The 19,836-nt window shown below is 43.5% G+C and overlaps 2 protein-coding genes across 7 annotated transcripts; one reads left to right on the forward strand and one right to left on the reverse strand.

Moving 5' to 3' along the window:
- Positions 1-3,138: 3,138 nt before the first annotated feature.
- On the reverse strand, positions 3,139-9,048 carry LOC115176519 (sialoadhesin). The gene is made up of 9 exons (XM_029736548.1): positions 8,994-9,048; positions 7,218-7,613; positions 6,106-6,417; positions 5,632-5,895; positions 5,085-5,357; positions 4,493-4,583; positions 4,026-4,191; positions 3,840-3,891; positions 3,139-3,143 (listed from the first exon to the last, which is right to left on the reverse strand). The coding sequence occupies exons 1-9, from the start codon at positions 9,046-9,048 to the stop codon at positions 3,139-3,141; spliced, it is 1,614 nt and encodes a 537-aa protein (XP_029592408.1).
- Positions 9,049-13,073: 4,025 nt separating this feature from the next.
- Positions 13,074-18,801, forward strand: LOC115177085 (NACHT, LRR and PYD domains-containing protein 12). 6 transcript variants are annotated; one of them, XR_003872339.1, is made up of 9 exons: positions 13,074-13,315; positions 14,123-14,354; positions 14,491-14,565; positions 15,242-15,319; positions 15,523-15,573; positions 15,772-17,543; positions 17,687-17,773; positions 17,900-18,068; positions 18,350-18,801. XR_003872339.1 is itself a non-coding variant. In XM_029737576.1 (4 exons), exon 1 carries the CDS (start codon positions 15,820-15,822, stop codon positions 16,372-16,374), a length of 555 nt encoding a protein of 184 aa, XP_029593436.1. In that variant the 5' UTR covers positions 15,589-15,819; the 3' UTR covers positions 16,375-17,543; positions 17,687-17,773; positions 17,900-18,068; positions 18,350-18,801. The 6 variants fall into 6 exon arrangements, 1 of the variants encoding a protein (XP_029593436.1); XR_003872342.1 differs by having other exon boundaries at positions 13,074-14,354; positions 15,772-16,785; XR_003872340.1 differs by having other exon boundaries at positions 13,074-14,354; positions 15,777-17,543.
- The last annotated feature ends 1,035 nt before the right edge of the window (positions 18,802-19,836 follow it).

The following is a 19,836-nucleotide window of genomic DNA, read 5'->3' on the forward strand; positions in this document are numbered from 1 at the left end:
ATGATTAAAGAGCATCAGTAAATAACAATAGCAGGGCTATATACAGGGGGTACCGGTACAGAGTCAATGTGTGGGGGCACTGAGGAAACATGTACATGTATGTAGAGTTATTAAAGTGACTATGCGTAGATAATAACAGAGTAGCAGCAGCGTAGAAGAGATGGGGGGGTGCAATGCAAATTGTTTGGGTAGCCATTTGATTAGCAGTTCAGAAGTCGAATGGCTTGGAGGTAGAAGCTGTTTAGGGGCCTCTTGGACCTAGACCTGGCGCTCCGGTAACGCTTGCCAAGAGAACAGTCTATGACTAGGGTGGCTAGAGACTTTGACAATTTTTAGAGCCTTGCTCTGACACTGCCTGGTAAAGAAGTCCTGGATGGCAGCAAGCTTGGCCCCGGTGATGTACTGGGCCAAACGCACTACGCTCTGTAGTGCCTTGCGGTCAGAGGCCGAGCAGTTGCCACACCAGTCAGTGATGAAACCTGTCAGGATGCTCTCGATGGTGCAGTTGTAAAACCTTTTGAGGATCTGAGGACCCATGCCAAATCTTTTCAGTCTCCTGAAGGGGAATAGGTTTTGTTGCGCCCTCTTCACAACTGACATGGTGTGCTTGGACCATGTTACTTTGTTGTTGATGTGGACACCAAGGAACTTGAAGCTCTCAACCTGCTCCACTACAGCCCCGTCGATGAGAATGGGGTCGTGCTTGGTCCTCCTTTCCTGTAGTCCACAATCATCTCCTTTGTCTTGATCACATTGAGGGAGAGGTTGTTGTCCTAGCACCACACAATCAGGTCTCTGACCTCCTCCCTATAGGCTGTCTCATCATTGTCGGTGATCAGGCCTACTTCTGTCGTGTCATCAGCAAACTTAATGATGGTGTTGGAAACGTGCCTGGTCGTGCAGTCATGAGTGAACAGGGAGTACAGGAGGGGACTGAGCACGCACCCCTGAGGGGCCCCCATGTTGAGGATCAGCATGGCGGATGTGTTGTTACCTACCTTTACCACCTGGGGGTGGCCCGTCAGGAGGTTCAGGGTCCAGTTGCAGGGGGAGGTGTTCAGTCCTAGGGTCCTTAGCTTAGTGATGAGCATTGAGGGCACTATGGTGTTGAATGCTGAGCTGTAGTCAATGAATAGCATTCTCACATAGATGTTCCTTTTGTCCAGGTGTGAAAGGGCAGTGTGGAGTGCAATAGAGATTGCATCATCTGTGGATCTGTTGGGGCGGTATGCAAATTGGAGTGGGTCTAGGGTTTCTGGGATAATGGTGTTGATGTAAGACATGACCAACCTTTCAAAGCATTTCATGTTTACAGACGTGAGTGCTACGGGTCGGTAGTCATTTAGGCAGGTCACCTTAGTGTTCTTGGGCACAGGGACTATGGTGGTCTGCTTGAAACATGTTGGTATTACAGACTCAGACAGGGAGAGGTTGAAAATGTCAGTGAAGACACTTGCCAGTTGGTCAGCGCATGCTCGGAGTACACGTCCTGGTAAGCCGCCTGACCCTGTGGATTTGGGAATGTTGACCTGTTTAAAGGTCTTACTCACATCGGCTGCGGAGAGAGTGATCACACAGTCATCTGGAACAGCTGATGCTCTCATGCACGTTTCAGTGTTACTTGCCTCGAAGTTATTTAGCTCGTCTGGTAGACTCGTATCGCTGGGCAGCTCTCGGCTGTGCTTCCCTTTGTAGTCTGTAGTAGTTTGAAGGCCCTGCCACATCTGACGAGCGTCGGAGCCGGTGTAGTACGATTCGATCTTAGTCCTGTATTGATGCTTTGCCTGTTTGATGGTTTGTCAGAGGGCATAACAGGATTTCTTATAAGCTTCCAGGTTAGAGTCCCGCTCCTTGAATGAGGCAGCTCTACCTTTTAGCTCAATGCGAATGTTGCCTGTAATCCATGGCTTCTGGTTGGGGTATGTACGTACGTACGTACGGTCACTGTGGGGATGACGTCATCGATGCACTTATTTTTAAAGCCAGTGACTGACATGGGGTATTCCCCAATGCCATCGGAAGAATCCCGCAACATATTCCAGTCTGTGCTATCAAAACAGTCCTGTAGTTTAGCATCTGCTTCATCTGACCACTTTTTTATTGACCGAGTCACTGGTGCTTCCTGCTTTCATTTTTACTTGTAAGCAGGAATCAGGAGGATAGCATTATGGTCATATTTGCCAAATGGAGGGTGAGGGAGAGCTTTGTACACGTCTCTGTGTGTGGAGTATAGGTGGTCTAGAATTCTTTTCCCTCTGTAGTGGTACATATATACAATGTGTACCACTATCCCCAACACACCCCACCACCCCTTCCCAGTACTTTGGCCCCAACAGATCCTACACTAGAATGTCGGCCTGGGAGACTGGAACCTCTTCTCTCAAACCCCCCTGTAATTCTTCTACGCTAAAATCTCTGACTCCCAAAAACTTCTCCTCTGCTGCTACTACCAATTCAATCTTCTGGGATTTCTTTTCCATCTGTGCGGTACAATTAATGACCATAGCAATAAAAGCAAAGAAGCCAACCTTACTAAAGCACAAACTGTGAGGGTCACTCTGTACTGGCCTACTAGGCTCCCTCAACCTTTGCCCACCATCCTCTACTTTCTTCACTGCCTCAGCATATGACACTTTCTGCACTGCTTGCACCCTGGAAACTTCAACCTGTCTCACCCACACACAACATTTCTGATCCCTTGCAACATGACCACCCCCACAATTGACACACTCCACTTTTCCCACTGAAACGACACACTCCTTTGTCCCATGCCTTTCTGCACACTTTTCATACCTCGGAATCTCCCTCCTACATACTGTTGCAACATGACCATAAACTTGGCACCTGAAACACCATAGTGGGTTCAGAACAAAAGCTCTCAAGGGATGATGTATGATACTGTATATTGCAATCAGTATGGGGGTATACTCTACCACTTACTGGATTGTATTTCATGTTGGTGGTAAAACAAAATAATAAAATAGAGAGGGTATAAATTCTTATCAACATTAAAAGCACAGAAAAAAACTTCATTTTTTCACATGAATATAGAACCAGAACATACATATGGCAGCGTATGAAATAGCTTGTTAGTGTAGTGACAAATTTTTTGCTTTAGTAACCATCAATCCTCTTGAGTCAGGCTGGGAGGTGAAGAGAGGCACATTTATATAAAACATATACAAAAGTGATTGTTTTATAAGAGAGGTGTGTCTAACACCTTTATCATCATTACATCATACAATCATGTTCATCCTATCTAGAATATCATTATTCAGACATTATACGTGCAATGATGCAAAATGTACTGCATGAAATAGGTGAATATTGTGTGTGGACCATTATCTTCAAGTATATGCACTGATGAAGTAGCTAGGGCTACTAAGTCTACAATTATGCACACAAAAGTTGTCTATATATATCATTCAAAAGGAGAGAAGGATAATCTAAATGTGCCACATAACTACTTGGTACTGTATGTATAATCATGCAAAATTATATCAAGTGGATATCATATCATTGTGCCATTATCAGTCAAGCAGTATGTTCATGCTTGTCTTGTTATACACTGTAAGAGCTCTCTTCCACTCCATGACATAACGCTGGTCCAAGCCATTAGTGCTAACGATCTGGACCAGAGCTATCCATGACATACCGCACTGAGAGATGAACTCAGATGATCTCCAGGTAGATAGCTGTTTCAGTGTTATTGTCATTGTAGGCAGGGCTTTGTCTGTCTCTTGTTCCTCTGTCCACCGTGCCCCCTTGACTCTCTCCTCCTCTTCTCTCCCCTCCTCGTCTCTCTCCTCCTCTTCTCTCTCCCCCTCTCTTCTCTCCACCTCGTCTCTCCCCACCTCGTCTCTCCCCACCTCGCCTCCCCATCAGATGTGTCTGAAACGCAACATAATGTGGTTAATCAACCATTCAATTGGATATTTATGTTTCAATGGATAATAAAGCTATTGTATTGTAATATACCCAATTACAAGCAAAATTATATTTTTGGTACAGAACAGTAGGTGTACCTGTTTGGTCCGGACGAAAAGAGGGGTGCAGTTCTGGTAAACCAGCTGGTAACTGCCATTGGTGTAGATGTTGTTGACCTCAGTGCAGTTGATGTAGAGGGGCATCCGATCCTGGTAGATCCCCACGTCCCCAGGATACACCGGAGGTCTGCAGGTCAGCACACGTCTTTAAGGAATGAAGGCGAAGACAAGAGTTTGGATTAGAGAGGACATCATCAGGAAACATCTACTTTTAAGATTTAAGATGTCTCCTCTTGGAACAGTTTTACATGTGAATGAATAGTTCCTCTTTCCTTATTCTATTCAATGTTATCTTAAATGAAACAACATATGTTTGATGTGCTGGTATGTCATTTGGTTATTCCAAGTTTGCAAAACATCTGAAGTAATTGAGGCACAATGGTGGCAGACGTTAGAGAAGTCAGAGACAAGCAACTCTCAGAAAATATGTTTCTTACTTTCCTGACCTCTTTCGACAGCAGAACAGGAGAAGTAGAGATAGGAGGAAGATGGCCAAAGAGATGCATACTGCAGGTATCACTTTCCACAGCAGAGAACCTGTCAATCAACAACAAAAACATAGCTATGTAAACTAAAGATACCACTTTTTTTGCTCTTCAACCTTCAGCAAACAGATGATCTTCTTATCTTATATTATACTGTATTATTATACTATATTATTGGAATAGGTCAACCAACCTGTGACATTACAGGATCCATTCATACATTTGTAAAGATAATCTGAAAGAATAGGCCTTGGTGACCTTGAACGATTCATGCTTAGTATTTCACCCTCATGTTTTACTCACAGTACAGATGCTGCCTACAGTACACCATGTATAATGTGTGTGCATCTCAATTGTGTTTCCCTGTTTCCACATGTCCTCGCCTTCTTCTCAAAATATATTGGAGGAGAAGGTCAGAGGTTCCTTTCCTCTGACCTTCTCCTCCAATGAGTTTTGAGAAGGAAGCGAGGAGAGAGGACGTGAGGAGTCAAGGAAATACAATTCAGATGCACCCATGTATTTCCCTTGTGTGTCGTGGTATCCTGATGCTTACCGTCCTCTGCCTGAAGCAGTGTGTGGGAGTCATTGCCCAGTGCATTAATGGCGAAGCAGACTATCCTCAGTGGAGTGTCCATGTGGCCCCTCAGCATGGCTGTTAGTGTACCGTTCTCTGAGCCTACTGATGTGTTGTAACTGTATGGTGGAACAGTACCGTTGACACTCCATGTTACGGCAGGCCGGGGGTTGGAGTCCACAGAACAGCGACACAGAACCTCCAACCCCTCCACAACACAGTAGGAGGAAAGTTGGAGGATGACAGGCTTGTCTGGGGGATAGAAGAAGGGAGGGTGTGAGAGAGAGAGAGAGAGAGCATCACGGAAGGATCAGAGACATTAGAGTACATGTGATCTACTGGAAAGGAGTCCGCCCTTAGAGGTTGTGACACCGTATTTCAAGAACAATGTAGCTTCTCAATTCAAAATATTGTTCTTGTATCACAATGTAAAGTGTACAACTGCACAAACAGCAGCCGTTTAAATCCATACGCAGAAATTGGAAGCAAAATAATCTATCAAACATTGACTGTACAGAATGCTTACATTGAATGTTTAAGGAAGTCGATTTGGACTCTGCCCGTCCAATTAGGTTCTGGGCTGTGCAGCGGACCCTCATGTCTCGGGTCACGTTGTACACCCGGACCGTGTGTGTGCGCTGGTGAAGGTCTACAGTTAGCCCATGTTGGGTGTATGACCACCTGTACTCTGTCACAGGCGGGTCAGCTTTACAGGAGCAGGCCAGTAACACGTTCAACCCCTCCTGGACAGTCAAGGTATGGACCTGGACTGTGATATCTTTTGGAGGGACTAGAGGAGAGATGCAATAGAAGTCAAGGCCAGTATACATAAAGCATCTCTGAGTTGGAGTGCTGATCTAGGACCAGCCCCCACCCCCAGCCTATATAATTACAATATATAAGTAGAATCTGATCCTAGATCGGCACTCTGAAACACTATGAATATGGGCCCTGGCTTAGCATTACACACAATCAGAACTTTATATATAAAAGTACTTACATGTCACATGGAGCTCCTTTACGGTGTATACTCGTCTTCCTCCTGGATATACTGCCTCACACCTCATTCTGGGTTTGATGCGGTACGATGCGATAAAGGTGAGAGAGGTCCGTAGTGTAGGCCCCTGGCCCTGGGGCCGGAGTACCTGCAGCTCCCCGTACTCGCTGCTTTTCTCCTGAGCTCCTCTCTCCCACCACCACTGGAGGGTGGGGGTCTGGGAGGGACAGGAGTAACTGATGCTGCAGTTTAGTGACACCATCTGTCCTTCTGTCGCTGCCCCCACACCGCTGATCACTGGGAGCTCTGGGGACTCTGTCAGTGAGGGGGACAAAGAGAGATAAGAACTGACTTGATGAACATAGTCTAAATGGGGATGAAGTAAATGTTTAGTCCATTAGCATTAGGGATAATTCAACTCAGGTTGAGTAAACATTGGTAGATGTGTGTATTAACATGAGCCATATAAAATAACTCTCTTATCACTTATATAACATGATAACAATGAAAAGGATAGCAGTTACTTTATCTCTATATAATAAGAGATGAGACAGAGATTCTGTTAAATAACAATACATACACTAAGTGTATAAAATATTAAGAACACCTGCTCTTTCCATGACATAGACTGACCAGGTGAATCCAGGTGAAAGCTATGATCCCTTATTGATTTCACCTGTTAAATCCACTTCAATCAGTGTAGATGAAGAGGAGGATTTGTATGCCTTGAGACATAGATTGTGTATGTGTGCCATTCAGAGGGTGAATGGGCAAGACAAAAATCTTATGTGCCTTTGAACGGGGTATGTTAGTAGGTGCCAGGCGGTTTGTGTGAAGAACTGCAACGCTGCTGGGTTTTTCACGCTCAACAGTTTCCTGTGTGTATCAAGAATGGTCCACCACCCAAACAACATCCAGCCAACTTGACACAACTGTGAGAAACATTGAAGTCAACACGGGCCAGCATTCCTATGGAACGTTTTTGACACCTTGTAGAGTCCATGCCCAGACTAATTGAGACTGTTCAGAGGGCAAAAGGGGGGATGCAACTCAATATTAGGATGGTGTTTGGTATACTCAATGTATGTAATTATGTGCGATGAGATCCCTCTCACCTGACACAACGATGTTGACATCCCTCGCATTCCCCCAGTCTTTCTGTCCATGGCCCTTCAAAGCCAGCTCATAGACATTGGAGTCAGTCAGGTGGACCCTGTCAATCATTACAGAGCAGTCTCCATCGTCCGTGTTTCCCCGTAGGGATGTCCGGCCCAGGAACTCCCTGCTGACTGTGGATTTGTCATCCGTACTGAAAGCTGTACTCCGCAGGACGGAGTGACTAGTCCTGTAGCGCAACCTCACTCCTACCACTTTCCCCTGCCTTCCCAGGGCGGAGTGAGAGTCTGGAGGAGTGAAGGAGCAGGGGATGACCACGCAGGAGCCTGCCAAGGCAGGGACATGGTTTGGAATAGAGGGCACGGGGGACACAGCATGGGTGTCCCTCCAGAAGCCTGTTGGGATGAAGTAGTAGAGAGACATGAGCTAGATCAAAAGTTAAAGCCCTGTAGTGCAACAATGTGACTGTGCAACTATGTCACTGTCTGGTAGATGTGAAGAAGATACTGTACAAGTAAAAATAGTAGCACCACACTAAAACAGAACAGAAGTAACCCGTAGCATCCAACAGATAACCACTCCTGGCTAAAACTACATCCTAAAGTAATACAATGGAGGAAGAACTTTGTGTTCACATTACATTCAACCATCAATGAACAATGAAATGAAATAGAATTGTAAAAAAAAAAATACAAATAAAAAATAATTACTCTCTGTCCAGCTGTTTGTTGCAGGACAGTCTGACACAATGTGATATAGTGGGACATTTCACAATAGAGCTAAATTAAGAAAAAGGGAAGGGACATGCTTTGCTTTGCTTGCATTATCATCCTACTGTACTAACATGGTCTCTGTGCTTTAAATACTTATTTTCTCACCTGTTATATTGTTGAATACACAATTGCATCAATGAATGGATAGAATTGTGCAGCAGTCCTTTCCCCTCTTTTTATAGTAGTCATGTGCCTCAATTAATGGGGAAAACTGCTCTGCAACTCATTTTCGTCATATCTAAAAATATACACTACCGTTCTAAAGTTTGGGGTCACTTAAACATTTTCTGTCCATTAAAATAACATCAAATTGATCAGAAATACAGTGTAGACATTGTTAATGTTGTAAATGACTATTGTAGCTGGAAATGGCAGATTTTTTTATGGAATATCTACATAGGCGTACAGAGGCCCATTATCAGCAACCATCACTCCTGTGTTCCAATGGCACGTTGTGTTAGCTAATCCAAGTTTATTATTTTAAAAGGCTAATTGATCATTAGAAAACCATTTTGCAATTATGTTAGCACAGCTGAAAACTGTTGTTCTGTTTAAAGAAGTAATAAAACAATAAATATCTGGAGCATCAGCATTTGCGGGTTCGATTACAGGCTCAAAATGGCCAGAAACAAAGAACTTTCTTCTGAAACTTGTCAGTCTATTCTTGTTCTGAGAAATGAAAGCTATTCCAATCGAGAAATTGCCAAGAAACTGAAGATCTCGTACAACGCTGTGTACTACTCCATTCACAGAACAGCGCAAACTGGCCTAACCAGAATAGAAAGAGGAGTGGGAGGCCCCGGTGCACAACTGAGCAAGAGGACAGTACATTAGAGTGTCTAGTTTGAGAAACAGATGCCTCACAAGTCCTCAACTGGCAGCTTCATTAAGTAGTACCCGCAAAACACCAGTCTCAACGTCAACAGTGAAGAGGCGACTCCGGGGTGCTGGCCTTCTAGGCATATTTTAAAACATTTAAATATAACATCATAAGCAACTCACCAAAGATCACAGTACACAGCAGGAGCATTCTGTCCAGACACAAGGCTAGAAGCATGCTCAACAGACACAACAGAGGGAAGGATGGTGGGATGGAAGAAGAGGCCAGGAGGAAGTTGTTTTTGTTTCATAATGTCACGGTGTCATGGATTTATTTTAAGACCACTAAGAATTTCCCCAATAGTTTGCAATACTATATAGTTAAGCTAACACATTTCAAATACAGTACATCTCATATTACAGTGAGGGAAAAAAGTATTTCATCCCCTGCTGATTTTGTACGTTTGCCCACTGACAAAGAAATGATCAGTCTATAATTTTAATGGTATGTTTATTTGAACAGTGAGAGACAGAATAACAACAAAAAAATCCAGAAAAATGCATGTCAAAAATGTTATAAATTGATTTTCATTTTAATGAGGGAAATAAGTATTTGACCCCCTCTCAATCAGAAAGATTTCTGGCTCCCAGGTGTCTTTTATACAGGTAACGAGCTGAGATTGTGTGCTCCTAATCTCAGTTTGTTACCTGTATAAAAGACACCTGTCCACAGAAGCAATCAATCAATCAGATTCCAAACTCTCCACCATGGACAAGACCAAAGAGCTCTCCAAGGATGTCAGGGACAAGATTGTAGACCTACACAAGGCCGGAATGGGCTACAAGACCATCGCCAAGCAGCTTGGTGAGAAGGTGACAACAGTTTGTGCGATTATTTGCAAATGGAAGAAACACAAAAGAACTGTCAATCTCCCTCGGCCTGGGGCTCCATGCAAGAGCTCACCTCGTGGAGTTGCAATGATCATGAGAACGGTGAGGAATCAGCCCAGAACTACATGGGAGGATCTTGTCAATGATCTCAAGGCAGCTGGGACCATAGTCACCAAGAAAACAATTGGTAACACACTACGCCATGAAGGACTGAAATCCTGCAGCGCCCGCAAGGTCCCCCTGCTCAAGAAAGCACATATACATGCCCGTCTGAAGTTTGCCAATAAACATCTGAATGATTCAGAGAACAATTGGGTGAAAGTGTTGTGGTCAGATAAGACCAAAATGGAGCTCTTTGGCATCAACTCAACTCGCCGTGTTTGGAGGAGGGGGAATGCTGCCTATGACCCCAAGAACACCGTCCCCACAGTCAAACATGGAGGTGGAAACATTATGTTTGGGGGTGTTTTTCAGCTAAGGGGACAGGACAACTTCACCACATCAAAGGGACGATGGACGGGGCCATGTACATTGAAAATGGGTCGTGGATGGGTATTCCAGCATGACAATGACCCAAAACACACGGCCATGGCAACAAAGGAGTGGCTCAAGAAGAAGCACATTAAGGTCCTGGAGTGGCCTAGCCAGTCTCCAGACCTTGATCCCATAGAAAATCTGTGGAGGGAGCTGAAGGTTCGAGTTGCCAAACGTCAGCCTCAAAACCTTAATGACTTGGAGAAGATCTGCAAAGAGGAGTGGGACAAAATCCCTCCTGAGATGTGTGCAAACCTGGTGGCCAACTACAAGAAACGTCTGACCTCTGTGATTGCCAACAAGGGTTTTGCCACCAAGTACTAAGTCATGTTTTGCAGAGGGGTCAAATACTTATTTACCTCATTAAAATGCAAATCATTTTATAACATTTTTGACATGAGTTTTTCTGGATTTTTTTGTTGTTATTCTGTGTCTCACTGTTCGAAGAAACCTACCATTAAAATTATAGACTGATCATTTCTTTGTCAATGGGCAAACGTATAAAATCAGCAGGGGATCAAATACTTTTTTCCCTCACTGTATATCATAATTTGTAATGGCATTATTGTAATACATAGGCCTATAATACACTCCTTGGCTGGCACACCACTTGCTATTGGCTTATGATACATTGTGTGTCTGCGCAGTGCACGGGCCAAGGTGGAAAATACCCTAAGTGATGATCCTACACTCGTATGAGAAGAATAACTGTTAATAAAAATCTGCCATTTTAAAAGCGGCCCATCACCCCTGAGTCGGAGGATTCCGTTGCCTAAGTGACATATAAAGGAAAGAGACACATCAGCAGTTATGTGTGTGAGGAGATGCATGAGGACGTGTGTGACTCACACTCATACTGTTAGCCGCTTCCTCGCACCACTAATTCTCTTCTCATTGACTCCCACTCATTATTAGCTGTAGGCCGTTGCATTCATGCAGGGAAAACAATCTTAATTTGGCATAAATGCAGGTTGATAATGTAGATTGTAAAATTCAATAGAACGTTAATAATTAATAAGATAAATAAATAGTGTGACCTGAACTGTATCCACTGACGTTTCAGAGGTGAGCTACAGAAATGTATTTTGAACCTTCCAACAAAGTTCCTATTACTAGATTTAAAGAAATATACTGAATAATGTCGGTGCACAAGCCGGGAAAAACAACATTGCATGGAATGTTTTTCATGTAAAGCTGTAGTTCTGAAAAGAACTATGAAAAACAATGTGTTGCGAGGTCAAGATCAAGGTGAGTAAAATGAATACATGTCAGAAAGACTCCGCATGACTAAAGATCAAGAGGGAGAGGGTTCAACCCGTGTTAAAGATGCAAAATAAGCAGTTACTTGGAGATAAAAAAAAAAAGTAAATATATATCATAAAATAAAGCAATTCAAGCTCCTAATACAGGAGCAAAAACTTGTCAATCTTGGTGTTGGAAAGGTAAACAGCAGCCAGACTGCAGACAAAACTAAAAGAAAGTAAAAGATCACTATTTGATTTGTTTATCTTTATTGTGCATATAGAGTGAGATTGTAGACTGGAGCACATGATATCACTCTAAGCACAATACAATCCGTTTTGGGAAAGGGGCCAAAATCAGAGGAGGCTTTCACAATCACAAAGTTGACTCATGGATATTCTGTATATTCCTTATATTCTACATATGAATTTACCTTGGCACCTATGGTTTGTTGTTACTGTACTTTTCAGTGTTCTGGGCACTGTTGTCTCAGCTTACCCATTTGGAAAAGAACCATGAAGATCAAATAAAACATTTGTACAGCAGAAGAAGATTATTTGTACAAAAATCATGTAATAAGGATCTGGTAAGATTGTGTATGTTTTGCCTTATATTTCAGTGTTGTACAGTATTTATATATGTGTTGACTTAAAGTATATATGCCTTAGTACACAATTTAGTACATGATTTTGGTGAATTTCCCAAAAAGATATGGTATGACATATTTTATCAAAAATATATGAATTATATGAGTATTTTATGAATATTATAAGAAAATATGATGTTCTGAGAATGCAACCTACAAAACTAACCCTTTCCTTATAGGTTTTACATTGTTTTTTATATGTCAACATAAAAAATGCTAAATACTATAAGAAAAATACAATATTTGTATATACATTTTCATTTAAAGGCATGGATTTCCATGGTTAAGGCTGGGCAGAACATCCCTCTGGACAGTTGATTTATCTTCAACTATGCCTTTTGTTCTTCCATCGAGCATTTTCACCATGCCCAGCCCTGCTTAGCTTAGATATTTGTCACTGACTACTACCAATGTGCTATCGTGAGAATGATTGCTAAAAGATCTCCACTTAATAACTAGATTCACTGCTGCTATCAAAGTCATTCCTCGTCCTCCTCCTCCCCTCCTCCTCTCCTCCTCCTACCCCTACCTCTCCTCCTGTCCACCTCCTTCTCTCCTCCTCCTTCTCCTCTCCTCCTCCTCTCCTACTTCTGCTTTCCCCCTTCCTCCTGCTCCTCCTGCTCCTCGAGGCGGACTTTGCTTCTTTTTCAATAAGTGTCACATTGCATGTGGGAATGACGTCAAGCGGTGGTTTACAAGTGCTTTGAAATGTGTGTCCCATGTATGTGAGACCTTACATGTCTCTTGTATGTTTTTTATTCAATACATCCAACATTTCTGTTGTCTAAATGTAAACCACCCATGTAAGTCAGATATTACTAGAATCGTCTATGAATCTTGTAAGTGTATTTGCTGCCATATGTGTTACTTACAAGTTCCAGGTAGAATTGATAAGAATCTTGTTAAATTCTTTTATATATTTTCCATATGGGTAGTGTTATTTTCATAGCCATGAGAAGCAGTCTATTTGACACAATACTACAGTGATAAAACAGGTTCCTAGACACATGATTGAACTGTGGACTATGGACTCCTTGAGCTGCGCTGTTATCGTAGTTCTGAGCATGTCACTACCATTCCCACCATCCAACAGGTAAGATAGAGTATCCATACAATCCCTGCATACAGTCAACAGTATTTGGTCAAAAGAGTGCAGGTTGCAGTAGTGAATGTAGGAATATCTTCTGTTCAGGTAAGGTTTCTTACAGCATGCTTGAAGAGTGTTTGTACCAAGTTTCTTGCTGTTTTTTTTGTACCTCAGGGTTTTTGGCTTGGGTGTGGATGTTATGTTCTACAATGTCAATAACCAACTTTTTTGTTATGCAATTAGAATGTACTGTATAAGGATCCATATAAGATCTGAATTTTATCTCACTTTTCAAACAGGATGCTCTTACAGGCTGCTCTTCTTTAATGATTGTATACAGTATAGAAACAATCAATAATGTGACACCATTCATTCCTATGTGAAGACTCAATAGCGCATTGAAGGCAAGTGAAGTAGGTTAAGATGAAGTCTCATGGAGACATAACATGCGCAGTTTGAGCTACTCCAGGAAGTGATGCTGCAGGCTAGCTCAGTGCTGCCCCCTCTCATACGGTACTGCAGGCTGCTATTAGCAACTAAATTATCCTTATAACTTCTTCTGTGTGCAAATTTGTAAAAAATCAGTTCAAGGACATACATTTGGTGTTGTAGATGCAATTATTGGTACCATGATTGTCTCCAGATTGACCAAAAAGATAGCAATTTTTCGATTCCTTATGATGGGAGATCCTGTTTTCTGCAACCATTGCCTTGCAGTACCGCGGTCGGGCTAGAACTTCTGTGGCTTTAACTAGAGAGGGCAGTCATTCTCCCCAGTCTTTCTATTAGTACAATATAAATAATTAGTACGATATAAAGTACTTTGCAACCTAATGAATTGTGCAATATACAGTACATTAAAACAATTCATAATCATCATTAATTCATAACCATACACTAACATATCTGCAGCATCAGCAGCACCACACCTCCATAGCTCATAAGCTCTACAGCCCAGCAGCTGCTGTGCTCCCAGCGGGATGTGCTCCCGGGGTGGACCTGCGTCCACCCTGCCCCCTTACTACGCTGGCTATGTGACGCCGGGGTACTTTCTCATGCCCACTACCTGTCCCTGCTGGAGTGTTCGCCCTCCAATGCCGTTGCGCAGGAGAGCAGCCGCGGCTTCCTGTAGGTCCTGAGGGAGGTGTGTAGGTTGATGACCTACAGTACTTACAGTATAATAACCTGATATGTTACTTACATTAAGCAGGGCATCTTCGTAATTATGTTCCTGTATCTAACATAACGGTGTCATGTGACTGTCTCCTTATCAATACAAGGTGCAGGACTATTACTGTGATGAGCTGCAGGTCTGGGTGGAGAGACACTGCAGGGAGAGGACGGAAGGGACAAAGGTGAGCCTGGCTGCAGGGGAGTTGTAGCCTGGCCCCAGATCTGTTTGTGCCATCTGCCAACTCCTATTGTCATTGGTTGGCAGAGCACAAACAGATCTGTGACCAGGCTAGGCGGCAAGGCAGTTGTGATGTTTGTAAATAAATGACTGGTGGTTGTAATAGTGTTGTCATTGAGGTTATGCCAAACGCAGGCTTCCGATTATGTTTGATTAAAAAATAAGATATTGGCAGTGTGTGCCAAACCTGATGCTGAAAAACTGGAAAATTCATTAAACAAGAATTATGTCAGATTGACTTATTGAACTATAGGACGTTATGGGGAAATTATTAACATAGTCAATTCAGGCTTGTAGTATTCAACTGAAGTGCAGTTCACTGAACTGTGGCAAAGCCTCTAATGTCTTGCCAAGCAAGGTCTTAACTACTGCAGATTGGACTGGCAAGCGGTTTGCGTACATGCTCATCCTTGCACAGCGATAGAAAAGGAATTCATCGTAGCCTGTTATATAGTAGTCAATAAAATACTCTGTCAATGTGATAAGACATTCTGTTGAGTTTCCATCTGAGATGGCATTTACATAACAATGGCTAACTGTGAACTTTAACATCTTCTCACAAAGCAACTAAGTTTTTCTAGTTTAGATCTATGCATTTATTTTCTATCTCATTTCTACAGATAAGAAAAAGCCCAAAAGCCCCATTTCAAAACTGTTCAAAGGCAAGAGTAAATTCACTGTGACCCCTGAGGTCAAAGGTAATGAATTCCATTATCATCCACCATCAATATTTAAGATATGAGATGATGAATCAATCATCACTAACATGCTTTCTATAGTGTACCCAACTGACACACATCGGTAATATCACACAATTAAATGTATTCAATCCCCAGGTGGGGAAAATGTATCTTTCAAATGAGTCAAATGTATTATTTAAATCGTTGTCTTGGTCATTTAGTTGAGGAAGAGTTGAAACCTCGGCGGAGTGTAAAATCTTCTCATCTCAGAGGTAGGTTGATAACATAAAAGTTGGGCCAAACTGTGTAACACTGACTATGAATTAAATGTTGAATCAATATTTGATTATAAAGACATCATGATACACGAATTGCAGCAACATTTCTCCTAGATATGACTTGAGTATCTTATTGTAATGTGTTAGGTATGTGTGCACATGTTGCGTGAAATGTACTTGTCTCTCTTCTAGTGCAGTTCACCTTTCAGCTCACAGAAATACCCTTCTGGAACGTACGGAATGACTTACATCTTACGCAGAAAGGGGTGGGACAGGCCTCCAACTCCAATCCGATACACTGATCTCTTCGTGACCGTGGACAACGAGTCATTTGACAGCAGCCAGCATGAGTACTTCCTCCTGGCCAGTCGACGGGCACGCATCAACGCCCACCAGGCCTGCCAACGCATCTACCCTCGCCACCTCCTGAGCCCCCAAGGCACCACAGGGTGCCCACCGAAGCGGGGAAAGGTGAAGGGCATCGCTGGCATCGGCAAGAGCATGGCAGTGCAGAGGCTGGTCTATGAGTGGGCGTTGGGGAAGCACATGCGTGAGTTCACCTGTGTGTTTGACCTCCACTTCCGCGAGCTGAACCTGATCAAAGCCCCGCTGAGCTTACTGGACCGGCTCGAAGACCGATTCCGCTACTTCAAGACTGTCCTGCCAGACCTTCTGGCCTCGCCAGGTTCCTTGCTCTTCATTCTGGATGGGCTGGACGAGTTTAAATACCAACTGGACTGGAACGCTCCTGACAGGGACATCGGCGTGGACTCCAAGGTTCCGTATCAGAGCTGATAATGGCGTTGATCAAGGGGAGTCTACTCCTCGGTCATCCTGACATCCAGGCATTCCACTGACGGCCCTAAGCGGTTCTTCCAGCGTTGCTGTGTGGTCCTAGGCTTCGAGGAGGACCAGGTGAAGGAGTACACCTCCAAGTTCTACAAGGACCTCAAGGTGTCTGAGAAGGTGTACAACTACATCCTGGACAATGACAAGTTATTTGTGCTCTCCTTCATCCCTCTCTATTGCTATATCATCTGCACTGCCTTGGCTGAGCTCTTCTCCAGTCAGGAAGATAGTGACTCACGGTCTCTAGAGTTAAACCCACCTAGGACAGTCAGCGAGGTTTACTACTACTACCTGTCTACAGCCGTCAAGTACCATGCACTGAAAGGGAAGGCGGAGAGGAACACCCCCAGATCGAAGGTACTTTCTCTAGTTAGGCAACAGCTGACAAACCTGGCGAGATTAGCTTACGAAAACCTTCTAAAGAGTAAGAACATGTTCGACATACAGGAGCTGGAACGTTATGGTCTCACGCCAGTAGATATACAGAGCACCTTACTCAGTCAGATCCTGGTGCCTTTGAAATAGGAGAGGGTGGAGATGTTTTCCTTCTTCCACTTGCACGGCATCTGGCTGCCCTGTATTGTGCAATCAACCTCTCAAAGCAGGGGCACATCATCCAAGCTCTGGACTTCGGGTGCTTTGGTGAGATCCCCCCCCCCCTTCCACCTCCCCAACTCCCTTACTGAGCCAAGACCTCCACCTGGACCAGACTAGGGTGGAGAACCTGCAGATGTTTACTCGCTTCTTCATGGGGCTTCTCCGGACCAGGCTGGGGGGACAGTTGGATGGGCTTGGAAGGGGATGATATCCGCACCAGGCTGAGTATCTGGTCCCAGAACCAGTTTAAGGGTAGGCAGCTAGCCAACCAGACAGCACTGAACCTGCGCCACTGTTTGATGGAGCTGCACATGAAGGAAGTTACCAGCAGGGCGGCACCAGAGAGCCAGAGTCTGAACTTGTTCAAGATTAAGCTGAGTGGTTGACTGTGCAGTGTAATACTACGCGTTGCAATTCTCCCCACATAGGCTCAAGGAGCACAACCTGGGATACTCCAACATCGGAAACAGAGGTCTTAGCAGGCTAGCTTCGATATTGCACCGCTGTGAATCTCTTTAGTGAGTATTCATTGCATTTTTATTGTGTGACACAGCTCTGCACCACCTGTTGCAAATGTTTGATCATTAACAGGGACTAACTGATGAGAAGTATAGCAATTAACTCATTAATGTAGGTAACTATAATTTGTATTTTTTCTCAGTCTGCGATATAACTTTCTGGAAAGGGAGGCAGCTATCCTGGAATCTGAGGTGTTGAAATCAAACGAGTGTCAGGTGAAGAAGCTGTTGTAAGTGACTCTGAAAATAACAATTTCTGAAAATAACAATTTCTGAAAATAACAATTGCATCTTTAACACTGTTCCATAGCGCCTCTATCTCACACTTGAACTCTTGACTCCTCTATTTTGTACAGTACGTGTGGTAACAACTTGGGTCTGGAAGGGTTTCTGGAGCTGTGGAATGCCCTGGAGCAGAACACTACACTGGAGGAACTCTACTTGGACATCACTGGCATCACAGAGAGAGGAACAGAGAATATTGTCAACTGCCTCTAGCAAGAACATCTCTCTGAAAACGCTGACGTAAGAGAAAGTGGAGAGAGAGATGTGTTATCTTTTTTGTAATATTTATTTTATCTGACTTTGTATTACTGCATAGTTGAGGAAAAGCTTGCAAGTAAGCGTTTCACTGTACTGTTTACATCTGCTGTATACTGTGCAAGTGACAAATACACTTTGATTTGATGTTGACAGTTTTCTCTGAAGTTACAATGGGTGTTGACATAGTGCCATCTAGTGTATTTCACAGTTGTTGCTATGATAATATCCTGTCTGACCTGTTATTATTATTTTCTCCTTCCCAGCATCGTGGGGAATGACATTGGGGAGGTGGGGAAGAGGAGATTGAGGGAGATTGAGGGAGCTAGAGCACCGACGGCCAGGGCTCTGGATCATTGGGAACTTTGTGGACGACCTAGGACTGCTAAAGGCCTACCTGGACTGGGTAGAGGAGATACGGGATGGCCATTTTTAAGGGTCTGAGGGTGGGAGCAGGTGGGGAGAATGGGGAGGGAGGGGAAGGAGAAAACACAGCCAAAGCCCTGGAGCTGGAGACCAAGATATTGGGGCTTTTGAACGCCCCCACTCACCTGGCTGGAGTGAGATGACTTCACTTAACCTTTTGCTCCGTGAGGAGCATAGGTTATCCACAAAGTGAGATGGCTGATCAAGTCTAAATGGGCCAAATAAATTCAACCACACCTTTGCATCGTCACAAAACCAGAGAGCAACCTCTGTCTGGTGAAGTCCACAAACCAAGCATATTGCATGTAACAAACCGTTAAATGACCTACAGCATGGTCAAGCAAGTTAATGTTTCCAACATTTTCTGACCACTAAACTACTATTGATTTAGAACCACGGAGAGTTACCTCAAGTCTCAAAGAAAACAATTCCAGCACCATTTCAACTTCAACATTTCAACCTCATCAAATCATCTTTTCTTAGTCTAATACAATGACAAATAAAAGATAACCAAAATGTTTTTAGTCCAATCAACATCAGCTAAATATGATGTGGCTGTCCATGGTTCTGATTTCTGTGTATGTGTGTGCGTGTGTGTGTCGGTGCACCCTTCTTGTTGACGAAACTGTCAACGCTTTTATTCTTTGTTGTCGTAGGCTACCTGGCTAAAATGCTTGCTTGCTAGCCTGACTTCCATTCATGGGCAACATTAGCTAGTTAACATTAGCCTTCTACATCAGCTACATATTGAACTTCCATCCTCTCAGGCCAGGGGAACAACTATGTAGAAATAAATGGTTGGATCAGAATCACTGTTATAATCATTGGCCAGTACTGAGAACAAAGTAAAACCACATGTCCAAATCCTTATCTCCATCCATGTCTAATTTAGCAAAGGGACAACTTTAGCTAGCTAGCCACCGGAGGACAACACAACGAGATGCAACAATTTAAGTTGTTTCTGTGAATGACGTATGCTCTCAATGCGATTTGATAGGAGTGATGCCAAACCCAAACTGGCTTCCCTAGACACTTTTTTTGATGCGCCAGGACAATTCACAATTGAACTCGCTGTTGAGTGCAACGCTGATTGGCAAATTTTTGTATACTTTTTTTTAATCAAGGAAGGCCAAATACTTGCTGGCTTCCCTTGCGTTCCATTCAATGCTACAGGAGGCAACAATGACATACTCGTTTGGACCAGACAGCATCAGATAGATGGAGGGGCGCTGTTTTGCTCGCTCGATGCTTTGTCTGGTGAGATACATCCAGCCTCTTGCGAATTGAAGGAAAATTATAAAACAGAGAGACGAAAGATAAATTATAA

The sequence above is a fragment of the Salmo trutta genome, chromosome 37 (genome assembly GCF_901001165.1).
Source record: "Salmo trutta chromosome 37, fSalTru1.1, whole genome shotgun sequence".
NCBI classification, from domain to species: Eukaryota; Metazoa; Chordata; class Actinopteri; order Salmoniformes; family Salmonidae; genus Salmo; species Salmo trutta.